The 22,796-nt window shown below is 45.8% G+C and overlaps 2 protein-coding genes across 16 annotated transcripts in view; both read right to left on the bottom strand.

The window, feature by feature from the left end:
• The window catches only part of NFRKB (nuclear factor related to kappaB binding protein), a 33,778-nt gene extending 28,337 nt beyond the window's left edge, over nt 1–5,441 (bottom strand). For 2 of the 7 annotated variants that reach the window (XM_037882090.2, XM_037882094.2), the window contains exons 1-5: nt 5,195–5,408; nt 2,894–2,994; nt 1,495–1,650; nt 584–785; nt 2–129 (exon numbers count right to left, since the gene is read on the bottom strand). In XM_037882090.2, the coding sequence (XP_037738018.1) occupies nt 2–129; nt 584–785; nt 1,495–1,629 (465 nt within the window). In that variant the 5' untranslated portion in view covers nt 1,630–1,650; nt 2,894–2,994; nt 5,195–5,408. Of the gene's footprint in view, nt 1; nt 130–583; nt 786–1,494; nt 1,651–2,893; nt 2,995–5,194 lie in introns of all 7 variants that reach the window. The other 5 variants (XM_043534023.1, XM_043534025.1, XM_037882092.2 and 2 more) reach the window with 4 other exon arrangements.
• A 3,218-nt stretch (nt 5,442–8,659) lies between these two features.
• The window catches only part of PRDM10 (PR/SET domain 10), a 75,018-nt gene continuing 60,881 nt past the window's right edge, over nt 8,660–22,796 (bottom strand). For all 9 annotated transcript variants that reach the window (XM_027830726.3, XM_037882097.2, XM_037882095.2 and 6 more), the window contains 5 exons: nt 18,765–18,935; nt 16,886–17,026; nt 14,801–14,969; nt 13,695–13,807; nt 8,660–12,309 (listed from right to left, as the gene is read on the bottom strand). In XM_027830726.3, coding sequence (XP_027686527.2) covers nt 12,073–12,309; nt 13,695–13,807; nt 14,801–14,969; nt 16,886–17,026; nt 18,765–18,935 — 831 coding nt within the window. In that variant the 3' untranslated portion in view covers nt 8,660–12,072. The remainder of the gene's footprint in view (nt 12,310–13,694; nt 13,808–14,800; nt 14,970–16,885; nt 17,027–18,764; nt 18,936–22,796) is intronic.

The following is a 22,796-nucleotide window of genomic DNA, read 5'->3' as shown; positions in this document are numbered from 1 at the left end:
CGTTGCGGGAAGCAAGGATCTGCTTGAGCAGTCGGTAGAAGTACTGCTGCTGGGAGTTCAGGTAGCGTTTGTATTGGGACTTGAAACAGAGCTGTCGGTATTTCACAACTTCAGGATTAAAGTGCCCATCTGTAGAAAAGAATAAAAACTGTTTTGACTTCCCTTAGCTACAAGCTGAAAGGAAACCTTTTTAAAAAGTTTTTAGTTTATTTTCTCTACATAAATAATCCAGATGCCACAGCAGCCACGACCTGTTGAAAAATCAAGTATAATATCAAAGAGATTACATTTCTCAGAGGTGACACAAGATCTGGAGCTTTGCTGTTCTAGGTCAGATGACCAAGAGTTCTTGTCACATTACAGTGGCCTCTGAGAAATAAGTCTGGAGGTCTCAGCAGACAAGTGTACACATCACAAAAAAGGCACTAGTTGATGCCTTGTTGACAGTCTCAGCAAACAGGTCTGTGTTGTACCAAGCCCATGAATAAACAGAGCTCCAGTCTCCTTCTCGATCAACCTGGCACCTTTCACCAGATATACATTCAATAAAAAAAAATTAAAAGCAGAATGAGCTGACACTGACCTCGAAAGAGTTTCTGGGCAATGTGCAGTGGGTTTCCAAAGCGGAAGTTCTCTCCGCTGAACAGCGCTGGGATGAGCTTGTTCTGGTGCTCAGTGTTGTTTTCCGGGAAATGGGGCAAGAACTTTTTTAGGTGGTCTCGCTGTGAGTCTGTCAGCACCTCCTGCCACGTAGACAGGCTGACAACTTCAAAAAAGATCTCAGGCTGAAGGAGACAAAGACAAGAATGAAGCAAAATACCTTTCAGCATCTTTAACAAATCTTTATCCCTCAAGGGTTTCCAGAGTTAAATATAAGTCACAAGACACTGTCTGGTGCAGACTGTGGAAAGTGGTAGTGTAAAACACTGAAAGGCCAACGTATTAAAGGATTCCAGTCATGAGGACCCATAACAGATGGAGAGAGAGATCAGGAGGTATAAAAGTAACAGAAAGATGTTTTAATATTAGATCTGAGAAGACAGTGAGAGTCACTACGTTTACTAGATAAAGAACAGACTAGGAAAAAAGGGGGCTTTTAAAATAGATTTGGCTAACATGACTTGAAACACCACTCAGCACCTTTAAAATCATGTTTAGCTAGCTATGCTGTAATCTAGGAAGGAGCCCAGGCTACAAGATAACAAGCTGTCAACCACTAGCTGTTAAAATGTCTCTATACAGGTGTCAGGGGAAGGGGGAGTTCCAATTGTGTTAAACTAACCAGACTGAGTCAAGTTGATTTCAAAACCCACCTTTTTTCAGCAGGGCCTGGGACGCCTGGGGATGTTACCCCTCTTTTCCCCCACCTCACAACTGCTCTGACATTCCTCTGTGAAACAGTGAGAATAATATCCACAACCTCCTTGCGAGGTGAGTAAGTAGTTACGTTTGACAAACACTCTGGAAATGGAAAGTGCTCTCATTATTACTTACATCCTCTAAGAGGTCCTCTGGCAGGCTAACTCTTGTTGTTCCCAGCATGCAGTCCTCCATGATCCGTGTGCCATTTCCCTCCCCGCATGGTCCCAGCTCCAATGGGTCTGTCAGCATGTGGTCCAGAGAATCCATTCTGCACTGTACTCTCAGTCCCTGAACAAAAGAAACTATCATCTACTGGCATAAACTTGCCAACAACGAAGTCCAAAATTCTCAGATACAACTGAAGATGTCAGTTTTTTAGAAGGTTTGATGAAGAAATTATTTTAACAGAATCCATTCAAGTTCCACAGAATTGTGTAACTGCCATGTGAATTTACTAAATAGTGAAATAGACAATGCAGATCTGATAGACGTACTCGGGACTATCACTCTTTCAGGTGACATGCCAGCACACAAACATACACAGAGTATATATAAACACCACTAGGGAAACAGAAATGGACATTAGCTGATTAATAGCCATAGTTTTACATTTTTCTTACCTGTTCCACTTACTACACTAATAATTTACTTTTTACTATATATGCAATTTATATTTTGCCTGTCACTAAACTTTAATAATAAAGACTGGCCTGGTCAGCTTCACTTTGAGTCTTATGCACTACATCATTCCTGCAATATTTGGGATGAAACACTGTTGAGGAATGTTTAAATACACATAAAAAAAAGTGTTTTTATATACAAACTAATTTGGAGGCCTAAATTTAAATCACTTTTACATTAAATTCACTCTTACAACATGGTTTATGGTTCATGCTCAGAAGCCTCACAACCCAAGATTCTGAAGAGGGTGAAACCTATAAGTAGAATAATGCAAACTACGAGAAATAGAAAAACCCAAGACATGGGGATAGATGACAAGTGTAAAAAGAATGATGAAGTAAGAGCTACTGGAATTAGAGGGTGTTGCCTGCTGAGCAAACCAGACCTCAGGCTACAGGTCTGCAAAGATACTTCAAGGCTCTGACCAGATGCGAGATCTGTAAATATTTTCCCTTTATTTTCCATAGCAGCCTGAAGCTTTCTTACAAGTGAGTTAAACATTACTCTCATGCCTCCACTCTTGAGCTCTCTGCCACCATGCAAAATATGCCACAATAAGATGATGTAGACATGAAAGAATTCAAGACTTTGCTTCTGTGGTTGTGACTTCAATACACCATCTACAAAGGGCCAACTACTCAGCAGCATCAGGCTTGTCCAAACAGCAAACATTAAGCCATTCATTAGTTTGCCCTACATGTGAATCTCGATTCATGTTCAGCCACTGGAACACTGAACGTAATTAATTTTGAAATCTCATTTCTATTCCAAGCCATAGTGCAGTTTGATTCAATATATCACAGGGGATGAGTTCCTTTTCAGAACTAAATTGGTTCAGAGGAGGAATTACCTCTTGCCTGCAGAAAGTGTGGACACTCTAGCCAAGGATTAAGAACATTAGAGAAGCCGGATTAAAGTATGTGAACTGAAGTCATCTCAAATGTACCTGATCTGTAAATAAACAGGAGATTGAACTTTAATCAATAAGAGTAGAAAAATGGGAATACGTTTACTTTTTTAAAATTAAAACGCAAGTTCTAGGACTTTTAGCTTCATAAATAATCTGGTTAAACCATGTGAATTCATCATAAATTGGAGAAACAGACAACTACACTGCCAATAAAGACAATTATAATCCAACATGGTCAACTAGCATTTCAATGGGGTTTACAAAATATACTCTATAAGCTTTGTGAGGTATGGGAAGTCATACTAGTTCTACTATACAGGGAGAAACTGAGGCACAGAAATTAAGGGACTTTCTTAAGAGCCAGTGGCAGTCAGGAATAAATCTCAGCAGTCCTTGCTCCCACTGCCCAAAAGACCGTCTACACAGCAAATTCAATGCTTGACCTACCATTCCCTATTAAAAATATTACAATCATGATACTCTACACTAGCTACTATAAGACACAGAGTTACCTAATTCTTCCAGATCACCCTCATTTATTTTTAAAAGGGCTTACCAAATTTATTTAGATCTTGCGGCCTATACCAGGCTCAAAGCACTTACAAAATATAACATCAACCATTGATAAAATGAAAACAAAACAAATACTCAAACGCAAACCACATAGACTATAACAACATACACCCACTAACAGGGGTGGGCAATCTACGGCCTGCTAGCCATTTTAAGCCAGCCCTCGAGCTCCCGCTGGGGAGTGGGGTCTGGGGCTTGCCTTGCTCTGGCGCTCCAGCCAGGGCAAAGGGTCTGGAGCCACTCCACACGGGAGCCGTGGCATGGCCTGGCTCTGGTGCTTCAGCAGGAGAGCAGGGTTGGGGGCCGATCCACGCAGCTCCCGGAAGCTGCAGCGTGGCCCCACTCCGGCTCCTACACGCTCCAATGGTCCCCTCCGGCGCTCCAATGGGAGCTGCAGGGGCAGTGCCTGCGGACAGGGCAGCATGCAGAGCCACCTGGCTGCGCCTCCCAATAGGAGCCAGAGAAGCGACATGCCGCTGCTTCCGGGAGCCACTTGAGATAAGCGCCGCCCGGAGCCTGCACCCCTGAGCCTTGCCCCAAGCCCCAACCCCCTTCCCTGATCCCCCTCCCGCCCTCCAAACCCCTTGATCCCAGCCCGGAGCACCCTCCTGCACCCCAAGCCCCTCATCCCAAGCCCCACCCCACATCCCCCTTCCCCTCCCCAGCCTGGAGCCCCCTCCCGCACCCTAAACTCCTCATTTTTGGCCCCACACCGGAGCCCTCACCCCCTCCTGCACCCCAACGCCAATTTTTGAGCCTTCATAGCCTGCTATACAATTTCTATTCCCAGATGTGGCCTTTGGGCCAAAAAGTTTGCCCACCCCCGTGCTAACATATCACATAACAAAACAAACTCCTCAAATGGCACCCATCATCACCCTCTAACCATCCCTTCCAAAGAGCCCTGGGAAAGAAGGATGGACATAGACAGATCTGTTTGCAATGGCTAGGTATTTCTTCAGGGAGTGCTCATCCCCCAAAATAATTCAATGCTTTTTCTGCTAACAACAAAAGTTGATAACCAAAGTCAGCAGCAACACTACAAACAAACAAACAGTAAGTGCACAGGATGGAGGAAAAAATAGCCTGGCTGAGGACACATGTCCACTTAAGGGATCAGAAGCCGCTGGAAAGGAATACGGTTACCCGGGTCACAAACAGTGGCTTGGAGGACGTTGCCAAGCACCCCCAACAAAAAGCCCCACTCTCTGCACGGATCACCCCGCCCCCCAGGAACCCTCACACCATGCTAGTAGCTCATCCCTGGGAACCCAACCACCCCGCCCCATGGGCCACCCAGCTCCCCCCTGCCAGGAGCCCCCCCCCCCCAAGGAGCCCCATGGACCACCCAGCTCCCCCCTGCCAGGAGTCCCCCCCCACCAGGAGCCCCATGGGCCACCCAAGGAGCCCCATGGACCACCCTGCTCCCCCCCCAGGAGCCCCCCCCCCAAGGAGCCCCATAGACCACCCTGCTCCCCCCCCAGGAGCCTCATGGACCACCCAGCTCCCCCCCCCCGGACCACCCAGCTCCCCCCCACCAGGAGCCCCATGGGCCACCCAAGGAGCCCCATGGGCCACCCAGCTCCCCACCCCGGCTACTGTCCCCCCTTCACCACCCCCCCGCAGGCCCCTGTCCCCCCGTTCCCCACCCCCAGGAGCCCCCCTCACCTGTCCCGCGCAGCCGGCTCCAGGCCGCACGCGGCTCACCCAGCTCCCAGATTTCGGGAGGGGCGCAGCAGCCAGGGAGTTCGCGGGGTCACGGGGAGGGGAGGGGAGGGGCAGGGGCGCGTGCGCGCGCACCCTCTCCCCAGAGCGCGAGCACGGTGCCCGGAAGGCGGAGCCCCCAGCTCAGCCTGGCGAACCCTTCTCACGCATGCGCACCTGCCCTTCCCGGCGGCCTCAGCGTGATGTCACGTAGTGGGCGTGGCTCTGGGTGGGTGGGGTTAGCGCAGCGCGGGGGGCGGTACCGGAAGAAATAGGGAGCAAGGTTTGTTGCGAGGAAGTGGGTGCCCAGGGGGGTGTAGCTGCGGGTGCCAAGGTGAGGGGGAGGGGCGCTGGTGTGGAGGGGGCGGATAGACGTGGGGGGGCGGGGCACTGGTGTGGGGGGGGGGCGGATAGACCGGGGGGGAGGGGCACTGGTGTGGGGGGGGATAGACGTGGGGGGGCGGGGCACTGGTGTGGGGGGGGGATAGACGTGGGGGGGCGGGGCACTGGTGTGGGGGGGCGGATAGACGTGAGGGGCGGGGCACTGGTGTGGGGGGGGCGGATAGACCGGGGGGGAGGGGCACTGGTGTGTGTGGGGGGGATAGACGGGGGGGCGGGGCACTGGTGTGTGGGGGGGCGGATAGACGTGGGGGGGCGGGGCACTGGTGTGGAGGGGGGCGGATAGACGTGTGAGGGGAGGGGCACTGGTGTGGAGGGGGGCGGATAGACGTGTGAGGGGAGGGGCACTGGTGTGGAGGGGGGCGGATAGACGTGTGAGGGGCGGGGCACTGGTGTGGAGGGGGGCGGATAGACGTGTGAGGGGAGGGGCACTGGTGTGGAGGGGGGTGGATAGACGTGTGAGGGGAGGAGCACTGGTGTGGAGGGGGGCGGATAGACGTGTGAGGGGCGGGGCACTGGTGTGGAGGGGGGCGGATAGATAAGTGTATGTGCGGGTCTGATAGCTTCTGAGCTTTTCTCAGTATTCTCCTTGTAGGGGTGACTTTGCACTTGCTAGTTCCAAGGTCTCTAAACATGCTTGATGCGTTTCTGCAGCCCAAACTGGTTTATCACATGCTGTGGTTGAGCCGTCTGGACAGCTGCCAGATCAGGTTAAACCTGGCTTTAAAACCACATATGAGGCTCTTTAATGAGCGCAGCTCTTTGTGGGGAATCAGTTTGGCTGCAAATGCAAATAGAAAACAGTTATGTAGGTGGTCCCTCAATCTTCTCTTCTGGAATCCATTTAATTCCGTTTTCCCCACCTTAGTTCCCACTTACACCCTTTAAGAACAGAGGAGTTGCCACGCTAGCTCAGATCCATTTAATCCAGTATCCTTTCTTTTATAATTAAGGCTATGATTTTGGCACTGGTATTATTATCAAACGTCACTGACGGGATGCCGACAATAAACAGTAAATCATGGATTTATTGAAGCCAAAGCCTGAGCCCTGCCACCCAGGGCTGAATTACTGGAATTTTCAAGAAATCACAGAGGTTTCATAAAATCACAGAATCCATGACAGATGTGTAGCCTTACTTACAATGTCTGTTGCCAAGTGCTTTGGAGGAAGGAATTGTCTCTATAGTAGACAATTATGCAATAGCATGACCTTAGGGAAAGTTCTTTACTAGCTCCCATCATTAAAACACACAATCAGACCACTTTTTACAGTGTGCAAGTTTTCATTTTATTTCCCTTCCTCACTGCTCAGTCCTCTGAGTCCCCCAAGACCCTTCTTCTCCCCTGCTCCTCTTGTCCTCCTCGACCCTGGGTCTGCATTTCTCATGCAGCCAGCTCTGTTCCTCAAATACTGTTCTGAAAGATCATTGCCTAAAATGTCAAAATGGAACTGCATCAAGAATACATGGAGGTAAGTCATGTGGTGCTGATGTGATGCTAAATCACTAAGTAACACTTCTCTCTCCTTGGAATTAACCACTGTTTGCATGGCCAGTTCATACATTCACAGCAGTGATGGGATTAAAGCCCCTCTGATTTTTCAGATATGAAGTCCTTTCTATTATATTTCTGAAGGACTACATTAACAATTTCATCATTGGATCTGTACATCCTTCTGCAGAAAAGATATCAAGAGGCTAGTATGCCCCGTGCGACTGTGAGTGAGATACAGGGATCCTTCCATTTCTTTTTAGCTCACTGAGTGTAATCTTCAGTTATACCAGCATCGTCTGTATTTCATTTTTTTTGTCTAGGCCTCAAAGTTTTGTAAACACTTCAGTTATGGGGTTCCCATCTCCAGCATCTCTTACAGAACCATGAGGACCTCTTTCCCGGTCCCCATCCCCACTCATCATACCCTGTATCATAGCTACCATCTCTCCAGTCCCAAAGGCCCAATTGTACCTTCAGAATCTGCCCGATCCTTGCTGGCAGGGCTGCTGATGAGGAGTATGTAGTGCTCACGGCCCCTGCCAGGCTGTGGAGCAAGAAAAAACAAAGTAACTTATTTTCTTTCCTATCACTTAATTTAGTTTTGGTGAAAAGGTGCCAGATTGACAGTGCAGGAACCTCATGTCTTCAGATTCTCCACAGCACAGATGCAACTGCAGCTGTACAAGCTTTTCCACACTGTGTGGTCAATGTGCTTGAACCCTAACTTAGAGGGATCTGAGGAGGAGTGGGTCGGTGTCTCCATGGCCCATTCCATTCATACTGCTGAGACTGCCAACGAGGGTTGAATATGTTTTTTCCCCATGTGTTGGAGACATCTGTCATGAAGAACTGGACTGACACCCATATTCACAAAGGCCACCAAACAATCATCACATGGTATCAGCCATTAGCCACTAGAGACATAGGATGGATTTGAACGGCTCCTCTACTGATTTCCGATAGCCACCACGCTATGCTATGGCTATTACTGCTTGTTGGGGGTGGTTTAATTACGTCAACGGGAGAGCTCTCTCCCATCCGCATAGAGCGGCTACACGGGAGATCTTACAGCGGTGCAGCTGCGCCGCTATATAACGTCTGTAGTGTAGGCATGGTCTAGCTGTATGATCAGGATGCCGCCAAAAATGTAATGACACAGTGGCTATCTATAGAATAAAGAATCCCAAATTACGCTGCTAGCATGATGGTAAATTGGGTCCTGAGGAAGGATTTGATCAAGGCAAAGACAGTGGCCTTGCATGTGAACTTAGGGTAGACATTCCATGCAGAGCAGGCAGCATGGAAGAAGATGAGAAGGTGTTTATTGGAGAATTATATGATCAGTATATTGCAAAGTGGAGGGTAATACAAAAAGTCCCAAGGGCAGAAGTATGGAGGGGCAGAATTATGCAGCACCTTGGAAGTTAGGGGACCTGGAAGCTTAAGACAAGTAACTTACTGGTGTAAGCTGAATCATATTTGACTACAACAGCTGCTGCTGCAATCATCATGAATGCACAAATCATGTTCAGTATTTAAAAAAGAAGAAAAATTTATTAATTTTGTTTTTACACCTGCCAGAAATCACAATACTATTAACACTATAACGGTCACTGAATGTACAATAAACAGACACATTTAAATAACAGAACAGGGTCAGAATGATGCAACTAGTATGTCAGCTTCAGTGTCTCACGAAACATCCAGATTTAGTTCCAGGTTTTTTAATAGTTCTTGGAAAGAAGCAAGTAAGATTCTTTTGGAGAGTACAGAGTCAGGGCCAACTTCTGCGCTCAGATGCAGCATGAGCAGGGGGCCCCAATGGAAGCCAAAGGGAGCACCGTAGCTCTCAGTGACAATGAAGGGTACTCCAGAATTAAGCTCTGATGGGACATTATTTAGGAGACAGAGATCTTTGGGCTGGCTCCAGCAAAAGAAAAGAAATTCATATGTTTTCTGCACTGCAGGTCTGCACACAGCCATAGAAACAGATTTTCTTTTTTAAGAGGGGCCCTGCACTACAGACCCAACTGTAGGACTATTTTTCACTACCAAATTTCTGTTCTCTCCCCAAATCTGTATAATCATTATAATTCATTACCTTGGAATGAATATGCATGATGTTTAATTCCCAGGGAAGATTATGTCTCTCTTTGTATATACTGTATTGTATTCTCATCCATCCATTAATTTGGGACACAAAGTGAACCACCACTTTGGTTTATGGCTGGTGGTTTTGTGCGTGGTGCCTCTGTGAGACACAGGACAAAAATCCTTGATAAACAAGATACAAGTTCAAAAAGGCCATTTTCAAACTGCATTCCATAACAACTGGCTTGTTTTCAACTTGAAACAACTGGTACAAGAACAAGTGTCCCCATTTAGCAATGTTTTCTAAACAGAGTTGAAGAAAACATTACTTTTTAAAGCCTACATTTGCAATGCTTTAAAGGCTTATTCTTCATATCTGGAAACTGGACCTTGAAAGACTTTAAAAGACTCCTGTAAAACGGTAACTATTTACCATGTGACATTTTCTGATCTCCTACTTCTCATTATCTGTAGTACCACATATCTGATTTTAAATTTGTAGAATTGTGTAGAGGAATGTGTATACCTACATTTTTAGTCAGTAGATCGTCTGGCAATCTAAGAAAAGCCCCCCTTTTTTGAATAAGAAGCTGTGAGGCAAAGTCAGGGCAGTTAGCTTCCTTCTTTTCGCCGACACAACAACATACCAAAGGCCTGATTTTCAGAAGTGCTCAGCATGTACAACTCCAGTTGAAATCAACAAGGATGACCGTTGTTCAGCACCTCTGCAAAGAAAGGGCCTGATCCAAAGCCCAATGAAGTCAATGGAAAGATGCTCATTCACTTCAGTGGGCTTTGGATCAGGACCCAAGCCCCTCACTTGTTAATGCCCCAGCATTTCGGAACAGTCAAAGCAGGAAGATCCCAGGTACAAATTTAGTCTACATTTTGGCCAATCACTTCAAAACTACCCTAAAGCAATGCTGAGCTGGCCAATATTTAAACAGGGTTTACCTCCTCGTGCACGGTCATTATTTCCACTCCATATGAACGGATATGTTATTTATCACAGCAATATGTGTCACCAGGCTTCGCCATCAAGTAGTCGTCCAGTTACGGTTTTAAATTGTGATTTCAGTTTAAGGTTTGGCATCATCGGGAACTCCTACACACACTCGCAAGTAGCCCCACCAAAACCAGTGGGGACATGTGTATAAGCCAGGGATCTTCAGTGCAGCACGAAAGAAAAGTTATTCAGAATAGAGATCTCATCTGTTAATTATTATGTCACAAAAGGCCATTAAGACCAAAGTTTACAATGTATCCTATTAGACACTGACACTTTGGGGTAGCTTTTCAAGTACAGTCACTAGAGATTTAGGCATATTTAGTATCTCCCATCAACAATCAGTGGAGCTGTGGTGATATTCTCCTAAGTACCAGAGTAAAAATTACCCCTTCCCCTTAGTTTAAAAACAAACAAACAGACCTTTAAAGGGGAGCAATGTAAGAAAAAATAAACTGCTTCAAAGACACAGCTTCCCTTTCTCCTGGTCCCAAACCATAACACAAGGTCTATAAAAGACCAGGTCTGCCGGATCAAGCAATCCTTTGAGATGGCTTTCATTGTCCTATAATAGTGGTCCACTAGCATTCTTTTTTTTATGTTTCCTGAGTCCAAGGCTGGTCATTTTATGAAACAGTCCATACGAATTGCAGCACAAGGTACGTGGAAAATCAGAGCAACCAACTTTATCAGCGCAACCAACTTTCCATTCAACCTTCATGGGGAAAAGAAATTAAATTTTGAGGCAGCCCTAGAGATAAGTATACCACATTTGCAAAAAGTGTGTACACAGGGAGCAGATTACAAAGGTTCTCTTTTGACATTGCAGGTTAAAGTGAGTTTCAAACAGCAATTGTAAGGCACAGAGTTCGGAGTGCCTTTTTACTTTAAAACTACCAAAGAAAAGGTTTTTTTTTAAAAAAAATCAATTTCTTTAAACTCCCTCCCCCCATTCTCATTAGGGGTCACAGCACAAAGCTACTATTCAGGTTTAAGCATTACTGAGCCTTTTATTGGTTTACAAGGGAAAAGAAGAGTTCCCTGTGAGTGCAGGGGAAACACAGTATAGGCTCAGTGTTACCGTCATGTGCTATTAGGGTTTCAATTCCAAACATTGAGGTTTCAAGACTGCATCTTTCATTCTCCCCAGAACTTCTTGGCAGGGCAGCGCAGAGAACATGTAAACAGTTCTAAAAGGTTGCTAAAATAATAATTTAATTGACTGCTTGTGCACAGTTTCACAGCTTCATTGTTACATCTGTCTCTCTCACACTCACGCACACACAAGGAGTCACCGATTTGCTGCTTCTTTCCAGGCGGTCTGCTCTTTATCTAGCTGGTATGTTCCCTTCTTCCTTGGCCATTTAAAAATAAAGACACAGGGAGCAGTTCTGACATACAGCGAATACCACAGGCAGTTTATATGATGTCTTTTTGTTTACCTGTAGATGGTGGAAATGTACATGGGGCATAATCTGCCATTAGCTAATTGTTTGGCAAGTATTTTCTCCCATCTTTATAATAAATGTTGTATACTGTGATACTTCCACAAAGGGAAAATAAGGGTCATCAGACATGCCAAAAAGCAAAGTTCTGGGCAAGCAGTTTCCGCTTCTCACTTTTTCCTTTTCCTTAAAGATTTGCATAAGATGGCACCATTCCCAAAGGGTTTTGAGGGTATTTTTTAGTTGTTGCTGTGACTTAAACCCCCTTATAAAGCATCAACAAGAGCGCCAAGATTCTAGCTGAAGTTATGTGAATGAATACTTTAAAACATAATGAGCTCCAGGACACCCAGATGTTTTGGGGGAGAGATTGTCCTTAAAGTCAGGGGACACAATGGGATTTTTTCATTCGTGCTCTGCGGAGAAAGTTCTTGGTTTAGTGATGTGCACTTCACTGCCCCCATTCCCGTCGGTGGTTGTAGTGATGATGTACTGCGTGGTTTGCTGTTGATTGGTTGGTTGTGATTCCAAGGGGTCACAGTGCGCTGATGGCTGAGACACACCCACCTGCACCCCACTGGAGAGTGAAGAGTTCTGTTTTACATCCAGATCGGGTTGACCTTCAGATATCACATAATGGGTCTGCACAGAGAGTAGAAGCACAAGTTACGGTTGTGTTTCAGACCCGCTGAATAGCCATCTTTCTCTCACACCTTCTTATTACAACTTTTCTGTCTCAGCACTGGGGGATATTGTCTATATGAATGGGCGATTATAAAACTAAACTGTATTGCATTTAAACTTTGACAGAAAAAAAACACAAACAGGATACTTTCAAAGTTGTACGGCTCATTTAACTACTATTAAAAAAAAGGGGTTAATTTAACATTGGCTAAAACCAACTGTATAGTTAACCCACCCATGCAAAAAATTAAAATAACTAACTCACTTTACAATAACTCTGAAAATCTCCTATTTTGCCATACATTCCAGTGGGAGCTGTATTTTCTGTATTCTATATCAGTATGTTGGATCTCCTGCTAGACAATATGAGTATCATGGCAGCTTTTACTGAGTCCATTCATACCATTCAGTTATGCAAAGAGTTTAAAAGTTTCTAAAACTGTTTTGAAAATTAATTTCTGTCTGTAGCCAGCTTTAATAAATATTTACTTATCTGAAGTATTATAACTAATCAATACTACTAATTTGGGCCCTGATCCTGCAATCATTAATGCAAGGGAATAGTCCTGGACTCAGTTTGATGAGCTAAATGAAACTATTTGCTCATGTAAAGCCACTCACACAACTAAATGTCTGCCACACGGTGGCATCAGACTGTAAATGCATTGGTACAGGGTTCTTCATTTTCACTTGTGTGTAGCAGGGTGATCAGCATATCCAACTAAGCAGCAGCTAATGATTGGCTTTGATTCCCAGCTCCTACCTGCTGGGCTTCTCCTTAGGCCAGGGCTTGCTGCTCCCTAGCTCTGCAGCCCCTTAAAGGGGCAGATCACCTTGCCACCCCACCTCATAGGGATTGTGGTACGACATAAAAAATTAACTATGTTTTCCCTTGAAGTAGATGACTGACACTTTCCCACCAAATAGATCATTTCTTGCCTCCTGGAGCCTAAAGAACAACGCCACACTGCTCCTCAGCTTTGGGCCTCCTGAGTCCCAGCATGTAACGTAACTACGGGTTGCAAGCGTAGCTACGGACACTGCCCCAATATGGTACTTGGTACAAGTGTTGCAGAAGGCCTGTGACCTTTTAGATCATACAATTCTATCTCTCTGTCACTTACACACACACACACACACACACATTCAGTTTTCATCAGTTGTAAGGCACATTAGCTCCTAACTTCAGAAAACACCTTTACATGTACCCTTGGTATGACACCACCATGTTTCCTACTTTGGCCCCCCTGACATTTCTTTTGGTGTTTCTTTAATGTGTTCAGACCGAGCGCTTTATGTCTAATTCATCCTCCCAGAACAAAGACTGCCATCCTTCTGCTTACCTGGGTGACTGCTTTTACTTGCCCTGTGTTCACTGTGGTGACAGGAGTGCCTACAGAGGTCTCTGCGATCACATACTGACCCTGTGGGATGGCCATCATCTGAATTTCAGATGCTAGAAAAGAGGATGAAGAATTATAGTTAAAACACTCTCAGAGGTTAGTATGGAAGACAATAATAAGGGTGGCCTGAGGGTCAAATAAAGCCTGGGAGTGCTACAATAGGGCCTGAGACTATCCCCATTTTAACGCAGAGGTAAGGCTGACTGGCCAAGAGTACAAGTTTCAGCATGAAGTGCAGTGCGGCTGCTTAAATCAAGATGGAAGTTTCATGCTGGCACCCAGTCTCCAAGGGCTGCAAGATTAGGCAGCAACTGATGCCGGATCATGCAATTTAAGTGTTGGGCTTCTGGTGAGTTCTCAACACAGCCTTCATCTGGGCAAAATTTGAGCTCCCGTGGAAAAAAGAATCAGACACTTAGGGCCGGATCCTCAGGTGGTGAAAATCTGCATAGCCCTATTGACTTCAGTGGAGTTACACCAACTGACATCATCTCAGGATCTGGCCTTTAGTTCATAGCCATCATATCCCATCGTTGCCACATATGGAAGTATTCCTCAAGGATGTGTTGCTCCAGGATTCATAGAGGGTTGCTGGCCAGAGTTGCACAGGAAGGTACTTGACATCAGGTGTGAAAAGTCCATTTTGTGTCACCCTCTCCTAAATGAGCCTTTTCGGAATGCGTTCGGGCTTTCCTCTGAATTTAAACAATCCATTCTCCAAGTCAGACTTATTCGTGCCAAATGCACTCCCCTTGGAAAAGAGAAGCCAGCCTGCTAAAACAGACCACTTAAAACACAAGGGTGTGACTCCAGCCTGGAAAGGGGAAAGTCCAATAATAATAGTTTGTATTTATATAGCCCTGTTCCTCTTCAAAGAGCTTAATGAACATTAACTAATGAATCCTCCCAATCCTCTGTGAAGTAGGGAAGTATTACACTTCCCATTTTACATCTGGGGAAATGGAGGAAAAGGGCCTAAGAGACTTGAATCTAGTCCCAAAAGGAGTTAGTGTGATTGCTGACCTCCTCGCATTTCTGATACTTACGGTAGCTACGAAACGAGTTCCATGTGCTGGGTAGATACGTGTGCTGGACCGAGGATCCTTGCTGTTGCTGGAGAGTTTGGCTTGGTGCTGATGTGGTTGTTTGCATTTGGGAGGGGCTGAGTTCCTGCTGAGACTGTTGTGATGAGGGACTCAATGGCTGAGCTCCCACCTAGAACAACACCATGAAAACAGACATAATTATTTATCTGCCAGCACGGTAAGGCTTACACGCATTTGTACTGCTGGAGATACATTACTCTTAGTATTAGGATACTGTCGGACTAATCCTTTAGTTGACAGTGCAAGCCTCAGCCCAGATCGGCAGCGATCAATAGTTATTGCACATTTGCAGCTGTCTTTTGGTACAGGAATCAGTGGGTTCCCTGCGTCATTCCTAGTTGAAAAAATGTCCGTATCACAACCACTCCCACAACCGGCAGTCTCAGAAGAGGCCGAACTCTGAATGAATGCGCGTGGAGCATGAACTCCTTTCTCATCCTCAGGTCTCTTTCATACCAGGGCAAGGGTGGCAGAACAGTATGGGAACATCTTCCGCTGCTGCCACCCATGCTGCCCCTGTTCTGTGGACAACTATAAACTTCGTTGCATGTTTACAATTAAGTCCTGCTCTACCACTGGTCACTGTAATAATAACAGGCAAAGAGTCACCCACGAAAGCTCATGCTCGAATACATCTGTTAGTCTTTAAGGTGCCACAGGACTCTTTGCCGCTTTTACAGATCCAGACTAACACGGCGACCCTTCTGATGCTGTAATAATAACAGTGCTTTGACCTTCTATAGCACCTTCCACCCAAAGAGCCTCACAACCTCTTTGTGTGCTCAGTCAGTACTATCAGACCCAGTTCCGAGATAGGTAAACGGAGGTAGAGAGATGTGATTTGCCCAACGTCACGCAGCAAGTCTGGGGCAGGGAGCCGGGATCAGAACCAGAAACAGTACAAGTCTTTTAACTGCTCAGAAACTGAACACTCTCTGGGGCAACAAGAGTTGAATTTTGAACTTTCTGATGCTTAGGAAAAGGGCTTTAATTCTTCTTCAGATAGTTTCAATGTGTAACAGAAATAATTCATTATTGGTCTCAGAGCCTGGGAATTAACTGCCTGGGAATACCTCTGCCATTAGTCATCACTGCTTTAAAACAAGTAGCCAGAGAGTAATGTGGGGGCTGTACCTACCTTCAAGGCTGCCTCTCTACATGATCCCCTGGCTTACATCAGAGAGGGCTGCTGGCAGAGCATTTTCAGTGAAGGGCCTTGGAGTTTACCTCACTCCTGTGTCTGCCACAGCCTGATTTGATGACTGCAAGGCCTATATTTTACCTCAAGCTTTTCTGAGGGAGGGATGAAGTCAAATACGGTTTTAGGACAGATGACTGGGAGACTCCTGAGAATCCTTTATTGGCACCAAGCCAGCGTGTAAATGCTTTTGTTTAAATACTATGTTAATCTTGTACATACAGCAAGAGACTTGCATTTTTAAAAAGAAACTGCCCATTTAAACAATCTAAATAAATAAATAAATCATTATCCATATCTCTCATAAGCTATCTCTGCATTTCTAAAATACCCACCACCATTGTACGTGGGCACTTTATATTTTCAAATATGCACTCTAAGTATCATTAGCCCTATTATACGGATGGGAAAACTGAGGCACAGAGAGCTGGTTAATGGCAGACCAGGATTAGAACTCAGGATTTGCTAGCCTCATGCCGAGTCCATAACGTCTCTCTAAAACGCACATCTTCCCATGAGCTCCCTTGAGGATGGCCAGTATTCGCAGATCTGTGAACTTCTTTCATCCCTTTAACCATATGGAGTCATAAATATGTCCACCTAAGTGTCTTTACACCCCTACCTTGCATATGCTGCGATAAATGGGAATATCTGGGAACTATTAAATAATATCAAGGTCCTAATGCTGCAACGGCTCCACGTGCAGTACTCTAAAGGATTTAAAGGGGAGTCCTACGGACAGAGCATCAGCTGCATAGGGCTGTATAAAACTCCAGCTTGAGCATCCTGGCACGGAGAATGCTCTTTGCATGGAGAGCGTGGGATACCTGTGATGACGACTGCGTTGCTGGGGCTGGCTCTGTGACCTGGATATGCTGCACCTGGATGGCGTGCTGGGTGTACGTCTGGGGGTCATGCAGCTGTCCAACGTCCACCGTGGAATGCTGGGACTGGTGAGGTGAGGTAGCCTGGGAAAATCAAAGCAGAGTTGTGGACTGTAAACTCTCTGGGGCACGGACTGTGTCTGTTTGCATAGTACCCAGAGCAATGGGGCCATGATCCTAATGTTGGGCACTATCATAATACAAATATTAAACAATAAGCAACACTTGGATTGATCAGTAGCCTGCATTACAACAGGGTTGTTGCTAACTTGTAAACAGGGCTAAAAAATTGAGTCATAATGGAAGGTAAATGATAAATTTAGTGGCGCAAAGAGACAGTTCTCTAATTATTAAATCTATCCATTTATATGGTGCCAATTACCATAGCATCTGAGTGCCTCACGATCTTTAATGTATTTATTCTCACAACACCCCTGGGAGGTAGAGAAGTACACTGTACAGATGGGGATCCCAGGCACAGAGAGACTAAGGGCAAATCAACATTTCAAAATTAAGTCGACCTAAGTTTGGTCGACGTACAGCCACTACAGTAATTCAATCGCTTTTGCATGTCTACACTACGCTCCTTATGCTGGCGGTGCACATCCTCACCAGGAGCACTTGCACAGATTTAGCTGTCAGTGTGGGCATTGTGGGACGGCTTCTCACAGGCAGCGCCAGACAGTGTAAGCAATGCAGTTTCTACACCGACACTGTGTCGATCTAACTACATCAACCTAAGCGCTAAACCTCTCGCAGAGGTGGAGTTATCCATCCAGTCGGTGTAGTGGGCGAGTTACATTGGTGGGAGCTACGTTTTAGTGTAGATGCTTACAGAGTTAGGTCGACATAAGCTGCCTTACGTCGACCTAGCTCTGTAGTGTAGACCAGGAGTAAGTGATCCGCCCAAAATTACACAGGAATCCGTGGCAGATCAGGGACTTGAACTCCCAAGTCCTAGATTAGTGCCCTAACTACTGGACCATCCTTCCTCTCTGTAAATGTATGTGTTCATACATTCCAGAACTGCATATCCATGCTCTGATTAGATACAGATCTATGTTAGGGGAAAGAAAAGTGAAATTTCCAGTGTCTTACCTATTAAAGACCCTTAGAGGCACCAATTTCTACTTAATTATAGTAATTTAATTAGAGACATCACACCTTGTTAAAATCAATGCAAAGCTGCAGGCACCAGAATCTCAGCAGCTAAATCATTAAAACTTCATAAATTCATGTCAAACGGTGCCAGTATTTAGGCCACCGTTAACAAGGGGTGCAGCATTGCTAAAAATGAGCGACAAAAGGACAGGAAACAGCTCCCCATTTCAGGCTCAAATATAAGCTGTTTGACACTTTCAGATCCACCCAAGCAATCAGAGGCTGAAGGATGTAAAGGAGCTGATCTGGCTGTGCAAAGCTGTCTGAAATCCATTTCCCCAGCTCCATTAATCCAGTTATCCTCTCTATTTATTTTTAAGGGGGTTACTGAATGTCACAGAGGACGAACACCCTAAGAGTTAATACATGGAGAAAGCAAACACTTGCCAAGCTTTCAGATTTTGGCTCCAGGTCTCCGGGAGAAAAAAGAAGTTCAAACTGCTCCTCCCAAGTGCAGAAGTGGGTCACTCTCTGACTCACTTTGTCAATTCCCGAGGGGCAGCCCCTGGAGCAGCACCGGAAATTTAGCTTGAGCTTCCGTCTCCAGGTGAGACCTCCCCAAACCTTTCACCATCATAACATTTTGTTTAAAGTCTTCAAAACCATGGCGTCACTTAGGCTCGGGGAGAGATCTAAGATACATCCTCAGTAGATTACCTACCTGGGCCACTTGCACAACCTGCAGCTGTATGTGCTGGGGCTGCTGCAGGCCAGCTGTGGATTGTGACACAGGGATGTACTGGATGCGCTGATAATCTCCCTGTGGGGTTCGATAGTCTGTCGTCAGGGTCTGGGACAGTTCTGTCATTGCTTGCGTCAGCAGATCTGTTGTCTGAGGAAAAGAGGCACAGTGCATCGTGCAATGTTATCTCTTGGGCTGAACACTTTGCACGTTTGTACTTAACCTAACCTAAACCACTGAAGCCTGGTCAGTAATTTAGAAGAGCTTACTGTGTATGGAGCTCCGCTTAATGAGATTCTGTCAGCAGTCAGGCCAGTGGGAGTGCTCTGCTCTACATCGTGGGGGACCCATATTTTCATGCTCACTCTCTTTCCTTATCACTGGCAGGGACAAGGCATACAGGAAGGAACATCACACTCTCCCACGTTAAGATTTACTCTCCTGTTACTCAGTACAGCTGTACTCAGCTTTTAATTGCTGTGGGCCACCTTCCCAAAGACTGACATTTCAGACAACCACAAAATAATCACATCTTGTGATGGGGCTGCAATGGGTGTGTCATGCTGGCGAATAATTGTGAGAGAACAGTTCATACGTTCGTAGAGTCTAAGGCCATAAGGGACCACTGGGATCATCTAGTCTGACCTCCCGTCTAGCACAGGCCAGAGACCTGCCCCAGAATAATTCTTAGAGCAGCTCTCTTAGAAAAACATCCACTGTTGATTTAAAAATGTCCTGTGATGGAGAATCCACCACGACCCTTGGTAAATTGTTCAAATGGTTAATTATTCTCACTATTTATGCCTTATTTCCAGTCTGAATTTGTCTAGCTTCAACCTCCAGCCACTGGATTGTGTTATGTCTTTCCCCGCTAGATTGAACAGCCCGTTATTAAATATTTGTTCCCCATGCAGCTACTTACAGACTGTGATCAAGTCACCCCTTAACCTTCTCTTTGTTAAGCTAAATAGAACTCTTTGAGAGACAAGATGGGTGAGGTAATGTCTTTTATTGGGCCAACTTCTATTGGTGAGAGAGACAAGCTTTCAAGCTTACACAGACCTGAAGAAGAGCTCTGTGTAACTCAAAAGCTTGTCTCTCTGAGCAACAGAAGTGTCCAATTAAAGATATTACCTCACTCACCTTGTCTCTCATATCTTGGGACTGACACGGCTACAATAACACTGCATACGAGCTCTTGGAGTCTATCATGATAATGCATATTTCCCATTCTCTTGGCTCTCCTCTGAACCCTTTCCAATTTATCAACATCGTTCTTCAATTTGGGCACCAGAACCGGCCACAGGATTCCAGCAGCAGTCATACAGAGGTAAAGTAACTTCTCTACTCCTACTCAAGAGTCCCCTGTTTATGCATCCCAGGATTGCATTAGCTCTTTTGGCCACAGCGTCACACTGGGAGCTCATTTTCAGCTAATTTATCCACTGTGACCCTCAAATCTTTTTAGAGGCACTGCTTCCCAGGACAGAGTCCCACATCCCGTTAGTACGGCCTGCAATCTATTCTTTGTTCCCAGATGTATACATTTACACTTCGCCACATTAAAACACATATTGCAGTGGTTCTCAAACTTTTGTACTGGTGACCCCTTTCACATAGAAAGCCTCTGAGTGTGACCCCTCCTTATAAATTAAAAACACTTTATATATATTTAACACCATTATAAATGCTGGAGGAAAAGCGGGGTTTGGGGTGGAGGCTGACAGCTCGTGACCCCCCATGTAAAACCTTGTGACCCCCTGAGGGATCCTGACCCCCAGTTTGAGACCCCTGACATATTGTTTGCTTGCACCCCGTTTACCAAGCATCTAGGTCACGCTGAAACATTGACCTATCCTCTTCATTATTTACCACTGCTTCAATTTTAGTGTCATCTGCAAACTTTATCAGTGATGATTTTATGTTTTCTTGCAGGTTATCGATAAAGATGTTAAATAGTGTAGGGCCAAGAACCGATCCCTGTGGGACACCACTGGAAACAGACCTGATAGATGATAATTCTTCATTTACAGTTACATGTTCAGACCTATCCGTTAGCCAGTTTTCAATCGATTTAGTGTTTGCCAATAGTCTTGCTATTTTGTACAGCTGGAGTTTCATAAGATTGTTATCACATCTCTACTCCCTTTCCACCCCCAGCTCCTGGGAACAAGGGTTCCACCTCCCTTCGCCTTCCCTAGCTGTTGGAGAGCAGGGATTTAATTCTTGCCTCGCAATAGGCTGAGGGACCCAATAGTTTCCTTCTTCCCACTGCATGGAAGGGAAGCAGGGGAATTCAGCAGCTTCCAAAGCGGTGGTCAATATTCCTCATGCTGCCTGGCACTGTGGAGAGTGCCTCTGTGATTGGCATTGTGCCCACTCTGCCCATTTAGATTGGCTCAGGAATCAAAGGCTGAAGCTCTACAGTAACTCCTCACTTAAAGTCATCCCGGTTAACGTTGTTACATTGCTGATCAATTACGGAACAATGTCGTTTAAAGTTGTACAATGCTCCCTTGTAACGTCGTTTGGCAGCTGCCTGCTTTGTCCACTGCTTGCAGGAAGAGCAGCCCGTTGCAGCGAGCTGTGGGGGCTTGGAACCAGGGTGGACCGGCAGCCCCCGTATCAGCTCCCTGCTCCCCTAAGCTCCCTGTGCAGCAGCCGCCCAGCAGGCTACGATTGCCGGCAGTTCAGCTGTCCCTCCCCCCACTGCCATGTGCTGCTCCTGCCCTCTGCCTTGGAGCATCTCTCCAGAGCCTCCTGCTTGCTGTGTGTGTGTGGGGGGGCCCTAATGTCAGGGTGTCCCCCTCCCCCCTGCTCCTGCACCCCGCTTACCCCATCTTCCATAGAGCAGGGGGGACACACGACAGGGCTCAGGATGGAGGGAGCTTCCTGGCAGCAGCTGCTGTCTCAGCTTGCTGATTAAGGCAGTGTATTTAAGAGTGGGGTAAGCTTACTTAAAGGAGCAATTCTCTCACACACAGGGTGTGTGTCTTGGTCTCTCTCTGCCATGCTGTCTCCCCTCCCTCCACTCATGCTGCCTTGTAGAGTGTGGGGCTACATTAACAACGAGTTAACCCTTGAGGGCTCAGCCAAGTGCTAGTTCATCATTTAGCAGTAAGGCATTCCCAGGGAAATATCCCACCCTCTGAATTCACCACCTCAACCAAGCTTCACAACCATCATCGCTGTGTACCGGTATTAAATTGTTTGTTTAAAACTTATACTGTGTGTGTATATATATATAACATAACTACAACATTAAGTGAGGAGTTACTATACACTGACTCTTGCTACCTATGCTAGTGGGTTCCAAACTTAGTTCCATCCATTCCCAGCTACAGAACCTATGTTGGTGATCCTCAGCGCCCCGCTTAATTCAGCCTTAGCCTCACTCAGCCATGTGCAGAGAAACCCCACATGCCAACATCACACTGTTACTATCTTCATTCACAAGCCAAAAGAGATCTGGATTTGCAGCTGGGAAATGTAACCGTTCGTCTTTGGAACATTCTGAAAACCTTCCTGTTGGTATAACTGAACTGAATGGTAAGTGCCATCCTTATGATTTACAGGACTGCGAAGCAAGAGAGGGTCCTAGGCAGCCAGAGATGAGTTTATTCCCCATCTGTTCCAGCTGCTGAAGAAGCAGATAAGGCAGCTTTATGAGTTACAGATCTTCCTGAGATTCATATTTCCCCAAAGAGCAGGATGCAAAGTGGCTGTTTGTTTTTCTCTGCTTGCACCAGCCCTGTCAACCAGAAAATGATTTCTACAATAATATTTTAAGGTTACACAAAAATAAAGAGGAAGTTCTGCTCCTTGCAATTGTAGCATTTTTATTCAAGTATTGGAGCAAACGCGTGCATCAAAAGCCCGATCGAGAAAGTCCTATTCTAGCATAAGGCACTTAAAGTGGCAGTTAGGCACATAAATGCACAATTTACACATCTTAATGCAGATTTAAGTGCCCAGATACTAGAATGTGATATTGTAATGAAGCTGAGACCT

This window comes from Chelonia mydas, chromosome 22 (assembly GCF_015237465.2).
Source record: "Chelonia mydas isolate rCheMyd1 chromosome 22, rCheMyd1.pri.v2, whole genome shotgun sequence".
Taxonomy (NCBI): Eukaryota; Metazoa; Chordata; order Testudines; family Cheloniidae; genus Chelonia; species Chelonia mydas.
This window is presented reverse-complemented; position numbering and strand designations above follow the sequence as displayed.